Here is a 13626-nt window from a genome sequence, read left to right as displayed (position 1 = left end):
CTCCACCTCGGCACCCTTCCCTGAGCCCCCCGGTGCTGGATCCAGGCTCGCTGCAAGGATTGCGCTCGCTGCCCACCTGCCCCACCTTCGCACCCTTCCCTGGGCCCCCCCGGTGCTGGATCCAGGCTCGGTGCCCACCTGCCCCACCTCGGCTCCCTTCCCTTGGCCCCCCCGGTGCTGGATCCAGGCTCACTACCAACCTGCCCCACAAGGCCCTACTTCGGCACCCTTCCCTGGGCCCCCCCAGTGGTGATCTCCCAGCACGCTGCAGGGATTGGGCTCGCTGCCCACCTGCCCCACAAGGCCCTACCTTGGCACCCTTCCCTGGGCCCCCCCGGTGGTGGATCCAGGCTCACTGCCCACTCCACGAGGCCCTACCTAGGCACCCTTCCCTGGGACTGCTCCCCTGCTGCTGGGATCCCAGCACACTGCAGGGATTGGGCTTGCTACCCAGCCCATGGGATGCTAGGCATGCACCCTTCCTTGCGAATTTCATGGTACTGGGATTGTGGCACAATGCAGGAAGCAGGCTTGCTACCCTTCCCTCCCTACACCATGGGGCCCTGCCTATGGACACCAGGCTGGAGCTGGCTCTGGCAGATTGTTTTTAGCTGTTGGCAATTAGAGTTAGCGGCATAGTTCCTGCCCATACCACTTTACACTGAACCAGCTCCTTGTTTCACTGCTCAGTTGTGGCCCACTAAAAAGTTGCCAGTAAGGGGTCTGACTAGGGTTCAAGAGGGATAGCTCAGTGGTTTGAGCATTGGCCTACTAAACCCAGGGTTGTGAGCTCAGTCCTTGAGAGGGCCATTTAGGGAACTGGGGTAAAAATCTGTCTGGGGATTGGTCCTGCCTTGAGCAGGGGGTTGGACTAGATGACCTTCTGAGGTCCCTTCCAGCCCTGATATTCTATGAAGTCAGAGGCCTGCAGCTACCTAGAGTCAAGTGCTTGACCTGTTTCTCTATGAGCTAAGCAGAGCTGTACATCAATAGCTGATACAGACTCCAGGAAGGACATGGGTCATCTCCCCACTAGGAAAACCTGCCTTAGCCATCTAGTTAGACAGCAGGCTGTCTTCTAAACCAATGGGTTTCAAACTTTTGTACTGGTGACCCCTTCTACACAGCAAGCCTCTGAGTGCAACCCCCCCCTTAAATATGTAGTGTTTTTTAATTTATAATACTATTATAAATGCCGGAGGCAAAGCGGGGTTTGGAGTGGAGGCTGACAGCTAATGACCCCCATGAAATAAATTTGTGACCCCCTAAGGGGTCCCAACCCCCAGATTGAGAACCCCTGTTATAAACCTTGAATGCTACAGACCTAACCATACTTAAATTCTTACTATGTTTATTGCCTTGATGGACAGAAAGTTCATGTTAGGGCAACAAGGCTAATTTTGTGGACAAAGGGTGGGGGTGTGTCTTAGACGGTTTTAGAGAAACCTTGGGTACTTAGTAGTGAGGTAATAAGCCTTTTAAGGAGTTAAATAGTCTCATCTCTTTTTGGAAAGATTTTCTGAGAGCAAATGAGATTAAGGCACATTACCAGAATCCTGCAAAGTTATTTTTCTCCACACATCTGTGGAGGATTGACACTTGAAACTAATGAAATAAAACAAAGGTATATGTTAGCACCACCCACTTTGGGGGCAGGGAATAGCCAGTGTTTAGACAACAAAAGGTGGCAGAGAGGATTGTTTCAGATGAATGAGAGGAAACACATGTATTTAAAAAAACTTCCTCTTTATTGAAGGACTTCAACCACAGATTTTGAACAGACTTTCTAGAACTTAAAAAATTATTCAAAAATAAAGATTCAAAAATACATATCAAACAGTGTTAAAGCAGATGCCAAGCAAGTGGATATAGTGTCCACCAGGAATAAAGTCCAACATACCCCCTGAACAAGCAGCAACTATCACATGCCAAACAATGTTAAAATATTTATGGTTCAACTGTTGAAGTCTAGATTTTGCAGTTAAAAATCTCTCTGCTCAAGTAGAACTCAGGAGAGCATTGACACACTCAGTGGGTAAGAATCATTGGGTTCTATACAACAGGATTTTCATATGTAAAGGCCAGACTCTAGTTTCGAGCCAAGTCATTTTCTACCAGCCACTATTGTCATGATGATTGGATTTGCTTGAAGTTAAATCGCCAGGAGTTTTAATGTACTGAAACATTTGTCAGATATTTTAAAACAGGAGACAAACCCCCCAAAGGTGCATGTATCTAAGAAAAGAGAGGGGGAGGTTCTATACACAGGTCAGAGGTAACAGGTTCATTTTTCTGGCTTCTTTGGCAGTGGCCGTCGGAACAGCAGTATGTGAGGCTCTGAGAGAAGATGGAGAGCAGAGCATTAGGACAATCTGCAGGTTAAAATGCACAAGTGTTCTGTTCACTTATTGCCTAGTCTGCAATGTTTAGAGAGGGAATAAAACCACAGCCCCAGAGCCCTGTAAATTGATACCGACAGTCTGATCTAATTTGCCAGAAGCCCCTTTAGTCAGTAGTGTCATTATATGGTCACATTATAGATTATGTCTCCCCCATGAGCCAGCCAACAGCCCCAGAGCTCAGATGTGCTCAAACTTACAGACAAAGGGAATCCCAGTTGGTTGCCAATAGGACAACATCCCATCTTGCTACAAAGATCACTTCTACAATACCCTGTCCCTCCCTGCCTCACCTGCATACTGAACACACAGCCTCAGTTCTTTCCCCAGGCCAGTTGGGTGACAGCTCTACTGTTAACAGCTGCCCCACTAGCATGCAGCAGGGTTTATATCCAATTAAAGGGGGGCAGGGATTCTCCTAGGAAGGAACTGCAATAGCAGGAACCTCTACATTCTGATTTTGAAGTGGGTGCTGTCTCTTTCTGCAAAGCTCATCACCATTAGTAACCGAAGGATTGGCCTGCTGCAGACTTTTAGTATTGCAGGAAATTGGGATGTTCCTGCTGTTGAGTCAGTAAACCAGCTGGGGGCCAAATTCCATTCTCCTTACTTATATTGAACTCCCACTGAAGCAATTATGATTACACATGTGAACACAGCACAAAACCTGCCCCATATCCGGTACCCAATATGATTTTGGCTTCCAGCCATCGCCAAGTGTGCCAAAACCCATCAAATCCAGCATCATGAAGTCTCGGTTTTTGTTCTAACTAGAATGAATATAAATTTAATCAAGATCCCAGACTAGTAAAGTAGCCCATAGGCTTAGTGACATGAATCATGGCCAACTAACCTGGTTCGTGGATCATATAATGGACCCAGCCTTGGCTCTGTTGAACTCCTAAGTTCCTCCATTCTGATTCAGACATCAGGTGTGTTTTAGGGACCAGTTTGGCTATATCCTTTGGTAACATCACATGCCTGCAAGCAGGAGGAAGAACACAACATGACAACTCTGAAGGCAGATTCCTTCTCCGGTTACCCAACAGCACTTCCACGGCTTGGTCTCCCAGGAGCCCCAACCCAGCCCCTGGGGTGGCAGATTTCCAGGCCAGAGGAGTGTTACCCGCCAGCCCAGGGGCGGGCAGGCGAGCTGATTTTCAGCGGCCCGCACACGGCGGGGGGCAGGCTCTGCCTTTCACGTTAATTGTAACGGAAGCTGCTCAAACATTGTAACCGGTGATTTACTTGGCACAACACAGTTCAGTTCCGGCTGAGAACGTGAGATGCCGGCGAGGCAGCGCAGGCTGGGCCCCTGCCCCGGCCCGACCCCGGGCCCGCGCCCCGTTTCCAGGCGGGTTGTGCAGCCCCCGGAGGCCCCGCCCCCTCTCACCGATACTCGAACTCCTCGTCGTCGTACTTGTCCGAGTAATAGATCTGCTTGTGCGCCATGCTCCCGCGATCCGCCCCCTTCCCGGCGGCCTCTGCGCGCTCCCGGGCCGCCGCGACGCCTTGGCAGCTCTCGCGCTGCCCTCCGCCCGCCAGCGGCCCCCCTCCCCCACCGCTCTCAACCGCCGCTTTCAAACGCCGCCGCCCCCCGCGCCCATTGGTCCAGCCGGAGGAGGCGGGGCGAACTCCTCTCACGTGATCGCCAGGGACGCGATTGACGAAGTCCAGCAGGGGGTGTGTCCCCGCCGGCTCCCCTAGCTCTCTCATTGGCCAAGCCGGGAGAAGGGGCGCTTGCGTTCCGCCCTGGCGCTCGTTGGGCGGGGTGGAAAGGAGCGTGCGTTCCTATTGGCTCGTCTCCTGCGGCCTTCGTTTGTCTGGAGCGTCGTGTTCCCCCGTCACGTGACAGGGCCCGCTGAGGCCGGGCTGGGGGCGTGGGGCCGGAAGTGAGTGGCTGAGGGAGGGTCCGGGCAGAAGTTTGTGCTGGAGCCGCGGCCGCCGGCAGCCGAGCGAGCCCGGAGGATCCATGGTGCCCCGGTGAGAGCCGCGCGCGGCCCCCGGCCCGCTCCTGTGCGCTCCCCCCCCGGCCCGATCCCCCGCCCCGACCCCCGGCCTGGCTCCCCCCGGTCCTGCCCTGGCCCGATCCCCCCGCCCCGACCTGGCTCCCCCCGATCCCCCCCCTCCGGCCCGATCCCCCGCCCCGACCTGGCTCCCCCCGATCCCCCCCTCCGGCCCGATCCCCCCGGGTCTGGTCCCCCCGGCCCGATCTCTCCCCCGACCGGTCCTGCCCCGGGCCCGATCCCCCCCCTTGGCCTGGAGCCCTCAACCCTCCTGCCCGGCCAACCCCAGGTGTGCCCCCCTCCCCGACCGGTCCTGCCCCGGGCCCGATCCCCCGCCCCGACCCCCGGCCTGGCTCCCCCCGGTCCTGCCCCGGCCCGATCCCCCCCCGGCCCGCTCCTGTGCGCTCCCCCCCCGGCCCGATCCCCCGCCCCGACCCCCGGCCTGGCTCCCCCCGGTCCTGCCCTGGCCCGATCCCCCCGCCCCGACCTGGCTCCCCCCGATCCCCCCCTCCGGCCCGATCCCCCGCCCCGACCCCCGGCCTGGCTCCCCCCAGTCCTGCCCCGGCCCGATCCCCCCCCGGCCCGCTCCCCCCGATCCCCCCCCCGGCCCGATCCCCCCCAGGTCTGGTCCCCCCGGCCCGATCTCTCCCCCGACCGGTCCTGCCCCGGGCCCGATCCCCCCAAGGTCTGGTCCCCCGGGCCCGATCCCCCCCCTTGGCCTGGAGCCCTCAACCCTCCTACCCGGCCAACCCCAGGTGTGCCCCCCTCCCCGACCGGTCCTGCCCCGGGCCCGATATCCCGCCCTGCAACCCCCCAGCCCAATCCCCTCCAGACCTCCCACCCCCCCGGACCGGTCCTGCCCCTGGCCCGACCCTCGCCCCCGGACCGGTCCTGCCCTTGGCCTGATCTCCCGCCCCGCAACTCCCTGGCCCGATCCCTCCCCCAGACCTCTCCCACCCGTACCGGTCCTATCTCTGGCCCGATCCCCCTCAGGTCCGGTCCCCCCGGACCGGTCCTCTCCCTGGCCCGATCCTCCCCCAGGCCTCCCCCCCCTCGGACCGGTCCTCTCCCTGGCCCGATCCTCCCCCAGGCCTCCCCCCCCTCGGACCGGTCCTCTCCCTGGCCCGATCCTCCCCCAGGCCTCCCCCCCCTCGGACCGGTCCTCTCCCTGGCCCGATCCCCCACAGGCCTCCCTCCCCCGCACCTGTCCTGTCCCCGGCCCGATCTCCCTCCCAGGCGTGGTCCCCCTGGCCTGATCTACCCCCCAGGCCTGGTCCCCCCAGCCCAATCCCCCCCAGGCCTGGAGCCCCCAACCCTCCTGCCCGGCCACCCCCAGGGGTGCCCCCCCCCATCAGTCCTGCCCCGGGTCCGATCTCCTGCCCTGCAATCCCCTAGCCTGATCCCCCCCCAGGCCTGGTTCCCCCTAACCAGTCCTGCCCCGGGTCCGATCTCTTGCCCCACAACCCCCCAGCCCGATCCCCCCGCCCCCAGCCTGGAGCCTTCAACCCTCCTGCCGGGCCACCCCCAGGTTTGCCCCCCCCCCCCGACCGGTCCTGCCCCGTATCCAATCTCCTGTCCTGCAATCTCCCCCAAAACCTCCCCCCTCCCCGGACCAGTCCTGCTCCTGGCCCGATCCCCCCCAGGCCTGGTCCCCCCAACCAGTCCTGCCCCGGCCCAATCCCCCCCCCCAGGCCTGGTCCCCTCAGCCCCCCAGCCTGATCCCCCTCAGGCCTGCCCACCCCCCCGGACCAGTCCTGCCCCTCGCCTGATCCCCCGCTCTGCAATCCCCCTGGCCTGATCGCCCCCCCCCACATGGTCCCCCTAATCTCCTGCCCCGATCCTGTCCTGGGCCTGATCCCCTTTCCCCCACCCCGCCCCACTTCCTGTGGTGTCCCCTGCACTCCAGGGGCTCAACTCCCTACTGGCTCCCCATGACTCCCCTGTTGCCCACCAGGCTCCCCAGATGTGACAAACCCCATGGCTCTGGTGCCCCCCAGAATCCTGCGTCTCCCCCACTCGTGCCTCTCCTCTCATGGCCTATCCCCCAGGGTCCTCTTTCCCCCATTGGCAGCCCCCTTGCTCGCTCTTTGCCCACCCCAGTGCCCCTCTCTGCCTGTTCTCTGTCACCCCCGCGGCCGGGGTGTGGCTGCATTCATGGGTATAGATGGTGCCAGCCGTGGGCCAGTTACTGTTGCTGAGCCTGCACTAGGTCCCCCGGGGGCCTTTCGCTCCTTGGTGGACAGTTAAAGTCTACAGGGGCCGTGAGACGTCCCTGTGGGGCACCCTGAGCTGGGTGGTTACCTGCCAGTGGCAGGGAGCCTCTGGGTGCTTGTACTTTCCCCTGTGTATCACAGAGCAGATGGTGAGTAAGCAAGGGCCACTGGCAGGGTGGGGCCAGGTTCCCAGTGCCTCAGACCAGGGCTAGTTGGGCCCCAGCAGGACACCTGTGGCCACCTCGCTTTTAGCCTCCATCCCTGTGGGGTGACTGCCAGGGCAGCCCGGCTGGCTCCGTGAACAGGAGGTGTGGGTACAGGCCACTGCTGGCTGCTCCAGGTTCCACTTGGCGTAGACAATTGGGATGGGGTGTGGGGGCAAGTTGCTCCTTTCCCCATGTGGGTCACAGGGCTGTATTGCTCTTTAGTCCCAGCCTGGGTGCAGTGGAGCCAAAGCATGGGAAGCTGTGACTGTGCCTCCAGTGTGGCTTCCTTTGGCTGCCCCCCACCACACGCCCCCTTCCCACAGGAAGTGGGGGCTGTGGGCCCAGCTTGGTGTTTACATCCCTGGTAACCTTTGTCCAGCTGTGATTTCACCTTCCTCCCCCGGTTGGAAACATTCCTGGTGTTTCTTCATTTCCTGTTGCTTCCCGGCAGCCTCTCCTGGTCCCAGCCTGTGAGGCTGTGTCTCCCTGCTTGGGCTGGCAAACCGAGTAGCTCTGGTTTGCTCTTGGGGGCATAGGGTAACGTGTCTGGGCGGGAATCTGGGTGGTAAATCCCTCGGCTCATCACCTGGCCCTGGGAGGAGCAGACACGTGGCACTCATCTGCAGAGCTTTGACTGAGTTTGGGAGCTGTTTGGAAAGGTCTCAGCAGTGGCTTGGGCAGGTTCGTGGCCCTGGGAACTGGGCACTGGTGCTTTGGAAAGCCGAATACTGCAGATAGCTGTGCCAGGCGGATCACGCCGGTCCCTGCGCAGCGCTGGCTTGCGCCCGCTCCTTGTGCAGAGTTGGCCAGTGTTAGTATGAGCAAATGAAGCTCGCTTGAGAGCCCGTGATCCCAAAGGGGCTCCAAGGGGTTGCCCAAGCAGCAGCTGTGCGTTCTATGCCATGACGTGGCAGGGGGCAGGTCAGGGGGGGATTTGACTGTCTGACCGTGGGGGGCTTGCAGCTGCTGCCCCTGTGGGCGGGGCAGCTGTGTGGAATGCTCGCCGGTCCCAGCAAGACCTTGGAACATTTGTCTCCTGTGGAGGGCGGAGGGTTTGGGAGTCACGTCTGGCCTGCCGTTGATCAGGCTGCGTCGCCTTTGGCACGGTCTGGCTCATCTGTTGCCCAGGGCCCTTCAGGCACTAGGTCCTTGTGCACCAAAAGAGAATGATCGACTCCTCCTGCTGTGATAGACGCTACTGTAAACAAAGGGCGTAGACTCTGTGCTGGGCTGTCGCTTGTTGGGTGTATATTTCACAGGCTCGACTCTTCCCCCTGAGAGGCAACTGAACCAGCGCAGTTGAGGCCAGTGCAGAAATGCCAAGTTCAGGGTGCAAGTGCAGCATTCTCTCACCACCGAGCCCAGCCGTGTTGCATAAACACAGCCTGGGTTCTCACCCGGCCTGTGAATTTCCTGCTTCTTGTGGTTTGCTGTCAGACTATGAGTGGTGTTTAAACTTTGGGTTTTGTAGCTCATGTTGGTAAATTACAGTGTGCGGTAGGAGTTCGGGTGGGTAGGATTAGTCACTGGTTCTGTTGCTAGGGACTTGGATTAACACCTAAATTGCTGCCTTTGTGTCCCAGCCTCGCAGAGCCCCCCCCCCCCCCGGATGTATTTTAAGAACTTTCCTGAGGTCTTGGCATCAGAAGCTGCAGTGAGCAGGAATACTCCAAAAGCCCAACGCTCCCTCATGCTTCTCTGCCCATCTGTGCTCCTCCTCCAGTGCACAACAGCCTCCAACCTGAGCCCGGCTGTGGTTCTGTGCCGTGCTCTGTCCTGGCTTGGGATCCTGCTAGTTGCTGCTGTGTTTGTAGCTTGGAGTGTTCCCTGAAGTGACATGGGGTGAGCGTCACTTTAATGGCACCGGGCTCTGCTGGCAAAGCTGCTGATGTTTCGCTGCCTTGCCCGTGTTGTGCCTGGCAGCTTTGCCACGTGATTTATTGCTGGCTGCCTAAGCCCTAATGGCTGCTTATTTATTTATGTCTGAACTCTTCCCCTGTGGGCAAGGAATATAATCTGGGCCTCTCTAGTCGCAGGGCCCTATCTGAGTGAGGCTCCTGGGAAATAACCACTAGTTGAGCCTGCTGCTGGCATGACTCCCCTGCCCTCGCCATGCTGCATGGCAGCTGCCCAGCCAGCCTGCGTGCCAGGTGCTGCTCTGCTCTGCTCAGACCCAGGCAGCCCATGCTCCCGCCCCTGCACAGAAATGCTGAGTCAGGAAACAGCTGATAGGAAATGAGATGTAGGGTGCAGAGAAGCCTCCTGTGTTGTGAATCTTCATGGCCCCAGCAGGCTGAATGCTCTGATGGAACCAGGTGGGCCCAGCTGGGGCTCATAGCTTGGTAGAACGGATGTGAGCCTCAGGCTCCAGGGCATATCATGCTCCATGTCCAGTGTGCTAATCCTCTGGCTCACAGGGAGGATGTGAGTGGGGAGAGGTAGCTCTGCCCTGCAAAGAGTGTGGCTTTGGTTCACTTGGGCCAGCCAGAGCCTGGATCCAGCCCTGGATGGGAAAAACTCTTTCGCTGTCTCTGCCATTGTGAGCAGAAGAAAGGGACTGAAATAACCTCGGGGACGCAGGCTTTGAAAGCGGATTTCTCCTGCCTCGTAGGAGGCGCTTGGCTTTGCAGGCCCCCCAAATGGCTTGGCATTGTGTGTGCCCAGGGCTGCATGCTGGGGGCTGCCCCAGCGCCCACACCGTGAGGGATGCTCAGTAGACCCCAAGAGCTTCCTGTCTAGAAGGCTCAGGGGAGAGACCACACCAGCCTCTGGCCAAACTGCTGCTTGGCACCTGCCCTGCATGCCCCATGTCTGGGATTGGGCTCAGGCCAGCTCCAGGGGCAGCTGGGGACAGGGAGTCAGACATGGTGTTTGGGGGAGGGGTGGTGGCACCAGTGGTCCCTGACTTTATGCTGCCAGCTCTGATTGATTGGGGTTTACCCTCAGCTGCCTTTAGCTCTTGTAGCCCTGGGGAAGGAAGGGTTTTTTTTCCTGCGTGAAGGGGCCTTTGGCTGGTCTTGTCCGAGAGCCCCTGGGGGCTACCTGGGCATTGCCTTGTTCCAGCACCTCTGGGGTATCTTGTGGGCTCCCAGGCTCCCATGTCCCACCCTGGCAGTGGCTGTGCTGCCATCTCCCCTCCCTCTGGGCCGTGTTTCCCCGTGTGCTTTGTGTGACAGCTCACCTTGGCAGGGAGTCCCAGTCCTTTAACTGGGTCCTGGGGTGCCCTGGAGCGGAGCTGAACGCCCCCCCAGCCCCGCCGAAGGCTCATCTAGCTGTGAACTTCTCGCAGTGGCTCATGCTGATGGGATGTTATCCTTGGACGCAGGGTCAAAGGGCAAGTGACATCTACTCCCAGCTGGCCTGTCCGTGGCTCTGTGAGGCCCCTGGGGGTCGTCCCTTGTCTAGCCCATCTCTAGGGACCAAGGGGCCATCTTTGCTGCAGACGGGCCACGCCCGGCCCCAAGGGTGGGGGCTTGTCTTGGGCTGCACCCGGCCCCAGGGGGGTGGAGGGGGCATGTCTCTGGCTGCGCCTGGCCCTGGGGGGGGTCTGACTTCAGCCTGTCCGAGGGGCCATAACGTCAATGCCAGTGAAGCTGCATTTTGTTTCCCCCTAACCCTGTTGTCTCGATGCCTCTAGGTGCCAGCTGCATTAAGCAGGTGTCACTGGGGACTGGGAATGTGCCTCTGACCGGGGCAAGCCGGGCCCAGCGTGCCAGCTAAGCATGCACCACCCTCCCCCAAATCCCACCGCAGCAAGGGTGTGTGTGTTTAGCCCAGCTTGGAGGGAGCACCCCCCTTGTACCTGCTGCCTGCTCCCAGCCCCCCCCTTCTCCCGTCTGTCACTAATCAGGGCCTTTGCACTGCAGGACTTGGTTGGTAGTTCCCTTGGCCATCAGTAACCGGCCTAGGGACATGCTGCTGTGCCCTGCCCAGTCTGGCCAACATCCGCCTGGGCTGATCAGGTTAGCGCCGGTGGGGCTGGGATTGCAGGCCCAAGAGAAGGGCCTGTCACGGAGTCACCGGGCGATGCTCTGGAACAGCTCCCCACAAAGCCAGGCAGGACTTTGGGGAGCCTCCTCTCCCCTGGAGCAGACTTGTTCAGGGCAAGAAGTTCACACGTCTTCACCTCCTGGGTCTCTCCTTGGAGCATTCAGCATCCTCTGCCCCTCCGTGCGCTTCCCACAGCGAGCCCGCCTCAGCGGGGTCCTGGGGAAGCCACCGGGTCCTGCACCCCCACTTCGCAGTCAGACATGACTCTTAGCCAGCCAGTAAAACAGAGGTTTATTCGATGACAGGAACAGGGTCTAAAACAGAGCTTGTAGATACAACGAACCGGACCCCTCAGCCGGGTCCATTCTGGGGGGCAGTGAGCCAGACCCCCACGTCTGCCCTGAGCCAGCTCCAGACTAACAACCCCTCCCAGCCCCTCCTCTCTGCTCAGCCCCTTTCCCGGGCCAGGAGGTCACCTGATCTCTTAGTCTCCAACACCTTCAGTTGGCACCTTTGCAGAGGAGGGGCCCAGGCCATTAGTTACTAGGAGACAGAGTGCCAGGCATTTAGGTGCACTGGCCCTTTGCTTTGCCAGATACTTAAGAACTGCACAGGGGACACTGAGGCACCAACACAGTACTCAGAGAAAACATTAAGAACTTTCCCAGTTCGTCACATCTCTCCCCCCTTCGAGACCGAACTGAGCGAGGTCACTTCAGCCAGTGACCTGGGGAAGTTCGAACCCACCAACTTTCCCATGAATGCCCCAGCATCTCTCCCATTCCTTGGTGTGAGTTACACCAGGGCAGTCCAGTCTCACGCCCTCCCTTAGGTCGGGTGTGCTTGATGGCACTTGCAGGCCGCATGTGGGAAGGTTTGTGCAGCCCACACCCTTTGCCACCCCAGTACCCCTGCGGTTCAAACTGGGATGGGTCTTCTCCCAGCACTCTGGGCTGCTTTCCCAGTGACTCTTAATGGGGAACACCTGATGGGGAGATTGGCTCCCACCTCAGGGAAGAGATCCCCCCGGGGGTCTTCCCCCTTCTCCATCCAATCCTCCCTCTTCAGGTCCAGGGGTCCCCTCACTCTCCTCCCATCCAGCAGCTCAAATGGGAAGAGCCCTGTGGATTCCTGGAGCACCACCAGCTGCCTCCCGATTCCCCCCAGTTCTACTTCCCCTTGGGGAGCCCATTCCCAGTACAGGAATCCCTCCTCCTGCAGGACTTTGTCCCTGCAGCCTTCCCCAAGGGGGTTTGCAGCGCTGTGGCCAGCAAGTTTCCTCAGCTTCTCCAAGGAGGGATCCTTCTGCAGCTCAGTCTGGGATTCGGCAGCTGGGGCAGGGAGTGGGACCTGCTCCCTCTCGCTGGCTGGGCCTGGGGTCACAGCCCCCCTGAGCCCTGTCCCTGGTAGCTCCCTCCCTGCTGTGTAATCTCTTCCCAGCAGCATGTCTGGACCAGGCAAACCTGTTTGGCAGCTGACCTGCCCTGCCCGGGTGTCCCCCCACTCAGCTGGGGTCTCAGCTCCCCCCGTGCTCAGCGCTGCCCTTGCTGTCCCAGTGGGGGCAGGCAGCGAGCTCTCTGTTCTGGTCACAGCATCAGAGCCAGCGTGAGCCCCCTCTCTGGTGTGCAGGGGGGCGGGGAGCATCTCTCCCTCCCACTCAGCCCCAGGGGGCTCGTTATAGGTAGGCAGGTATCCTGAGCCCAGCAGCCCCTCCCCCCTGCCAGCCAGGTTATTTGCATTTTCACTGACCATTTCCATCCTAGCCAATTGGTTCCCTGGATTTGAATTTAAAACATTGGCCGTTACAGGAGCGGGGCCTGGATCCTGTCCCATGGGGAGACAGTCACCCCCCAACAGGGCCTCCCAGCCGACATCCTGGAGAACCCCAACTACCAGCCAGCCTGACCCCTCCTGCGACTGCACAGGGATCTGGGCCATAGGCAGGGCAAGGGGCTTCACCCCAGGGAACTTCACCCAGGTCCCACAGTCCCTCAGCATCTGGGGCTGCACCACCACAGTTCTCTCTGTCCCAGGGTCTTGCCCCCGCAGGCATGTTTTCCCACTGACCCCTGGGCAGCCCCCTATGTCTTTGCTCCACTATTGCCAGTCCATGCTGCTGCTGCTTCTCCTGCAGCTTTTCCTCGGGCTCTTGCTTTCTCTCATGGTCCTCTCGCTCTCTCGGGCTCTGCTCCCATCCCATCCGTCTCCGATCCCCTGATGGGGAACCTGATCGTGAAGACCCTCGTATGGTTGGGGACCAGACTCCTGGGGATGCCTGGCTGATGCTCCAGCTGCTCTCAGATCCTCTTGTAGCCTCATCTGGGCCAGGAATCTGCTCCTCAGAGCGGTCCTCCTCCTCCAACTGCACGATTAACTGTGCCTTGGTGAACGTCCCCTGTGCACAGGATCACAATGTCCTTCTCAAGGAGATGGTGATAGGCCATCACTTCACCGTTCCCAAGTGGCTCTGGACTCACAGGCCTGTGTGCTCTTGGCTCCCCCATGGTTTCCAGGAAGAACCCCTGGTGTGCCAGCCCTTCTCGTGATCACCACCTCTTTGCCAGGGTCGAGCTGCAGACTCCTCCGCCCCTGGGACTGCTCCTGCAATCCCTAGGGGAACCCTGTTACGCAAAAATCCTTCTCTCTCCCAGGGTCGAGCGGCAAGCTCCTCCGCCCCTGAGACTGCTCGCTGCAGTCCTCAGGGGGACCCCATTACTCCAACAGTCCTTCTCGCTGGTCACACACTCCCAGAGGTTAACTGCCCCCTGAAACCGTCCCTCTCTGAGCCTTCAGCACGCCTGGTCCTCATTAT

General features: G+C 59.7%; 2 protein-coding genes across 3 annotated transcripts in view; one reads left to right on the top strand and one right to left on the bottom strand.

Moving 5' to 3' along the window:
- Nucleotides 1-1729: 1729 nt before the first annotated feature.
- CKS1B (CDC28 protein kinase regulatory subunit 1B) lies at nt 1730-3907 on the bottom strand. Its single transcript, XM_050930139.1, has 3 exons — nt 3793-3907; nt 3253-3380; nt 1730-2337 (listed from the first exon to the last, which is right to left on the bottom strand). The coding sequence occupies exons 1-3, from the start codon at nt 3849-3851 to the stop codon at nt 2285-2287; spliced, it is 240 nt and encodes a 79-aa protein (XP_050786096.1). The 5' UTR covers nt 3852-3907; the 3' UTR covers nt 1730-2284.
- A 358-nt stretch (nt 3908-4265) lies between these two features.
- Nucleotides 4266-13626, top strand: part of SHC1 (SHC adaptor protein 1) — a 30903-nt gene continuing 21542 nt past the window's right edge. The window contains exon 1 of one of the 2 annotated variants that reach the window (XM_050930065.1): nt 4266-4382. The gene's annotated coding sequence lies outside the window, so the exon portion shown is untranslated. The remainder of the gene's footprint in view (nt 4383-13626) is intronic. The other variant, XM_050930064.1, reaches the window with a different exon arrangement.

Source organism: Gopherus flavomarginatus, chromosome 20, assembly GCF_025201925.1.
Source record: "Gopherus flavomarginatus isolate rGopFla2 chromosome 20, rGopFla2.mat.asm, whole genome shotgun sequence".
NCBI lineage: Eukaryota > Metazoa > Chordata > Testudines > Testudinidae > Gopherus > Gopherus flavomarginatus.
This window is presented reverse-complemented; position numbering and strand designations above follow the sequence as displayed.

What these genes read in the sequence shown, in the direction of transcription:
- CKS1B (XM_050930139.1), bottom strand. Translation starts at nt 3,851, where the DNA reads ATGGCGCACAAGCAGATCTATTACTCGGACAAGTACGACGACGAGGAG. An exon ending in GACGAGGAGTTCGAGTATCG is followed by an intron (nt 3,381 to 3,792) that starts GTGAGAGGGGGC and finishes TCCTGCTTGCAG; the next exon opens with GCATGTGATGTTACCAAAGG. An exon ending in TTATATGATCCACGAACCAG is followed by an intron (nt 2,338 to 3,252) that starts GTTAGTTGGCCA and finishes ATCTTCTCTCAG; the next exon opens with AGCCTCACATACTGCTGTTC.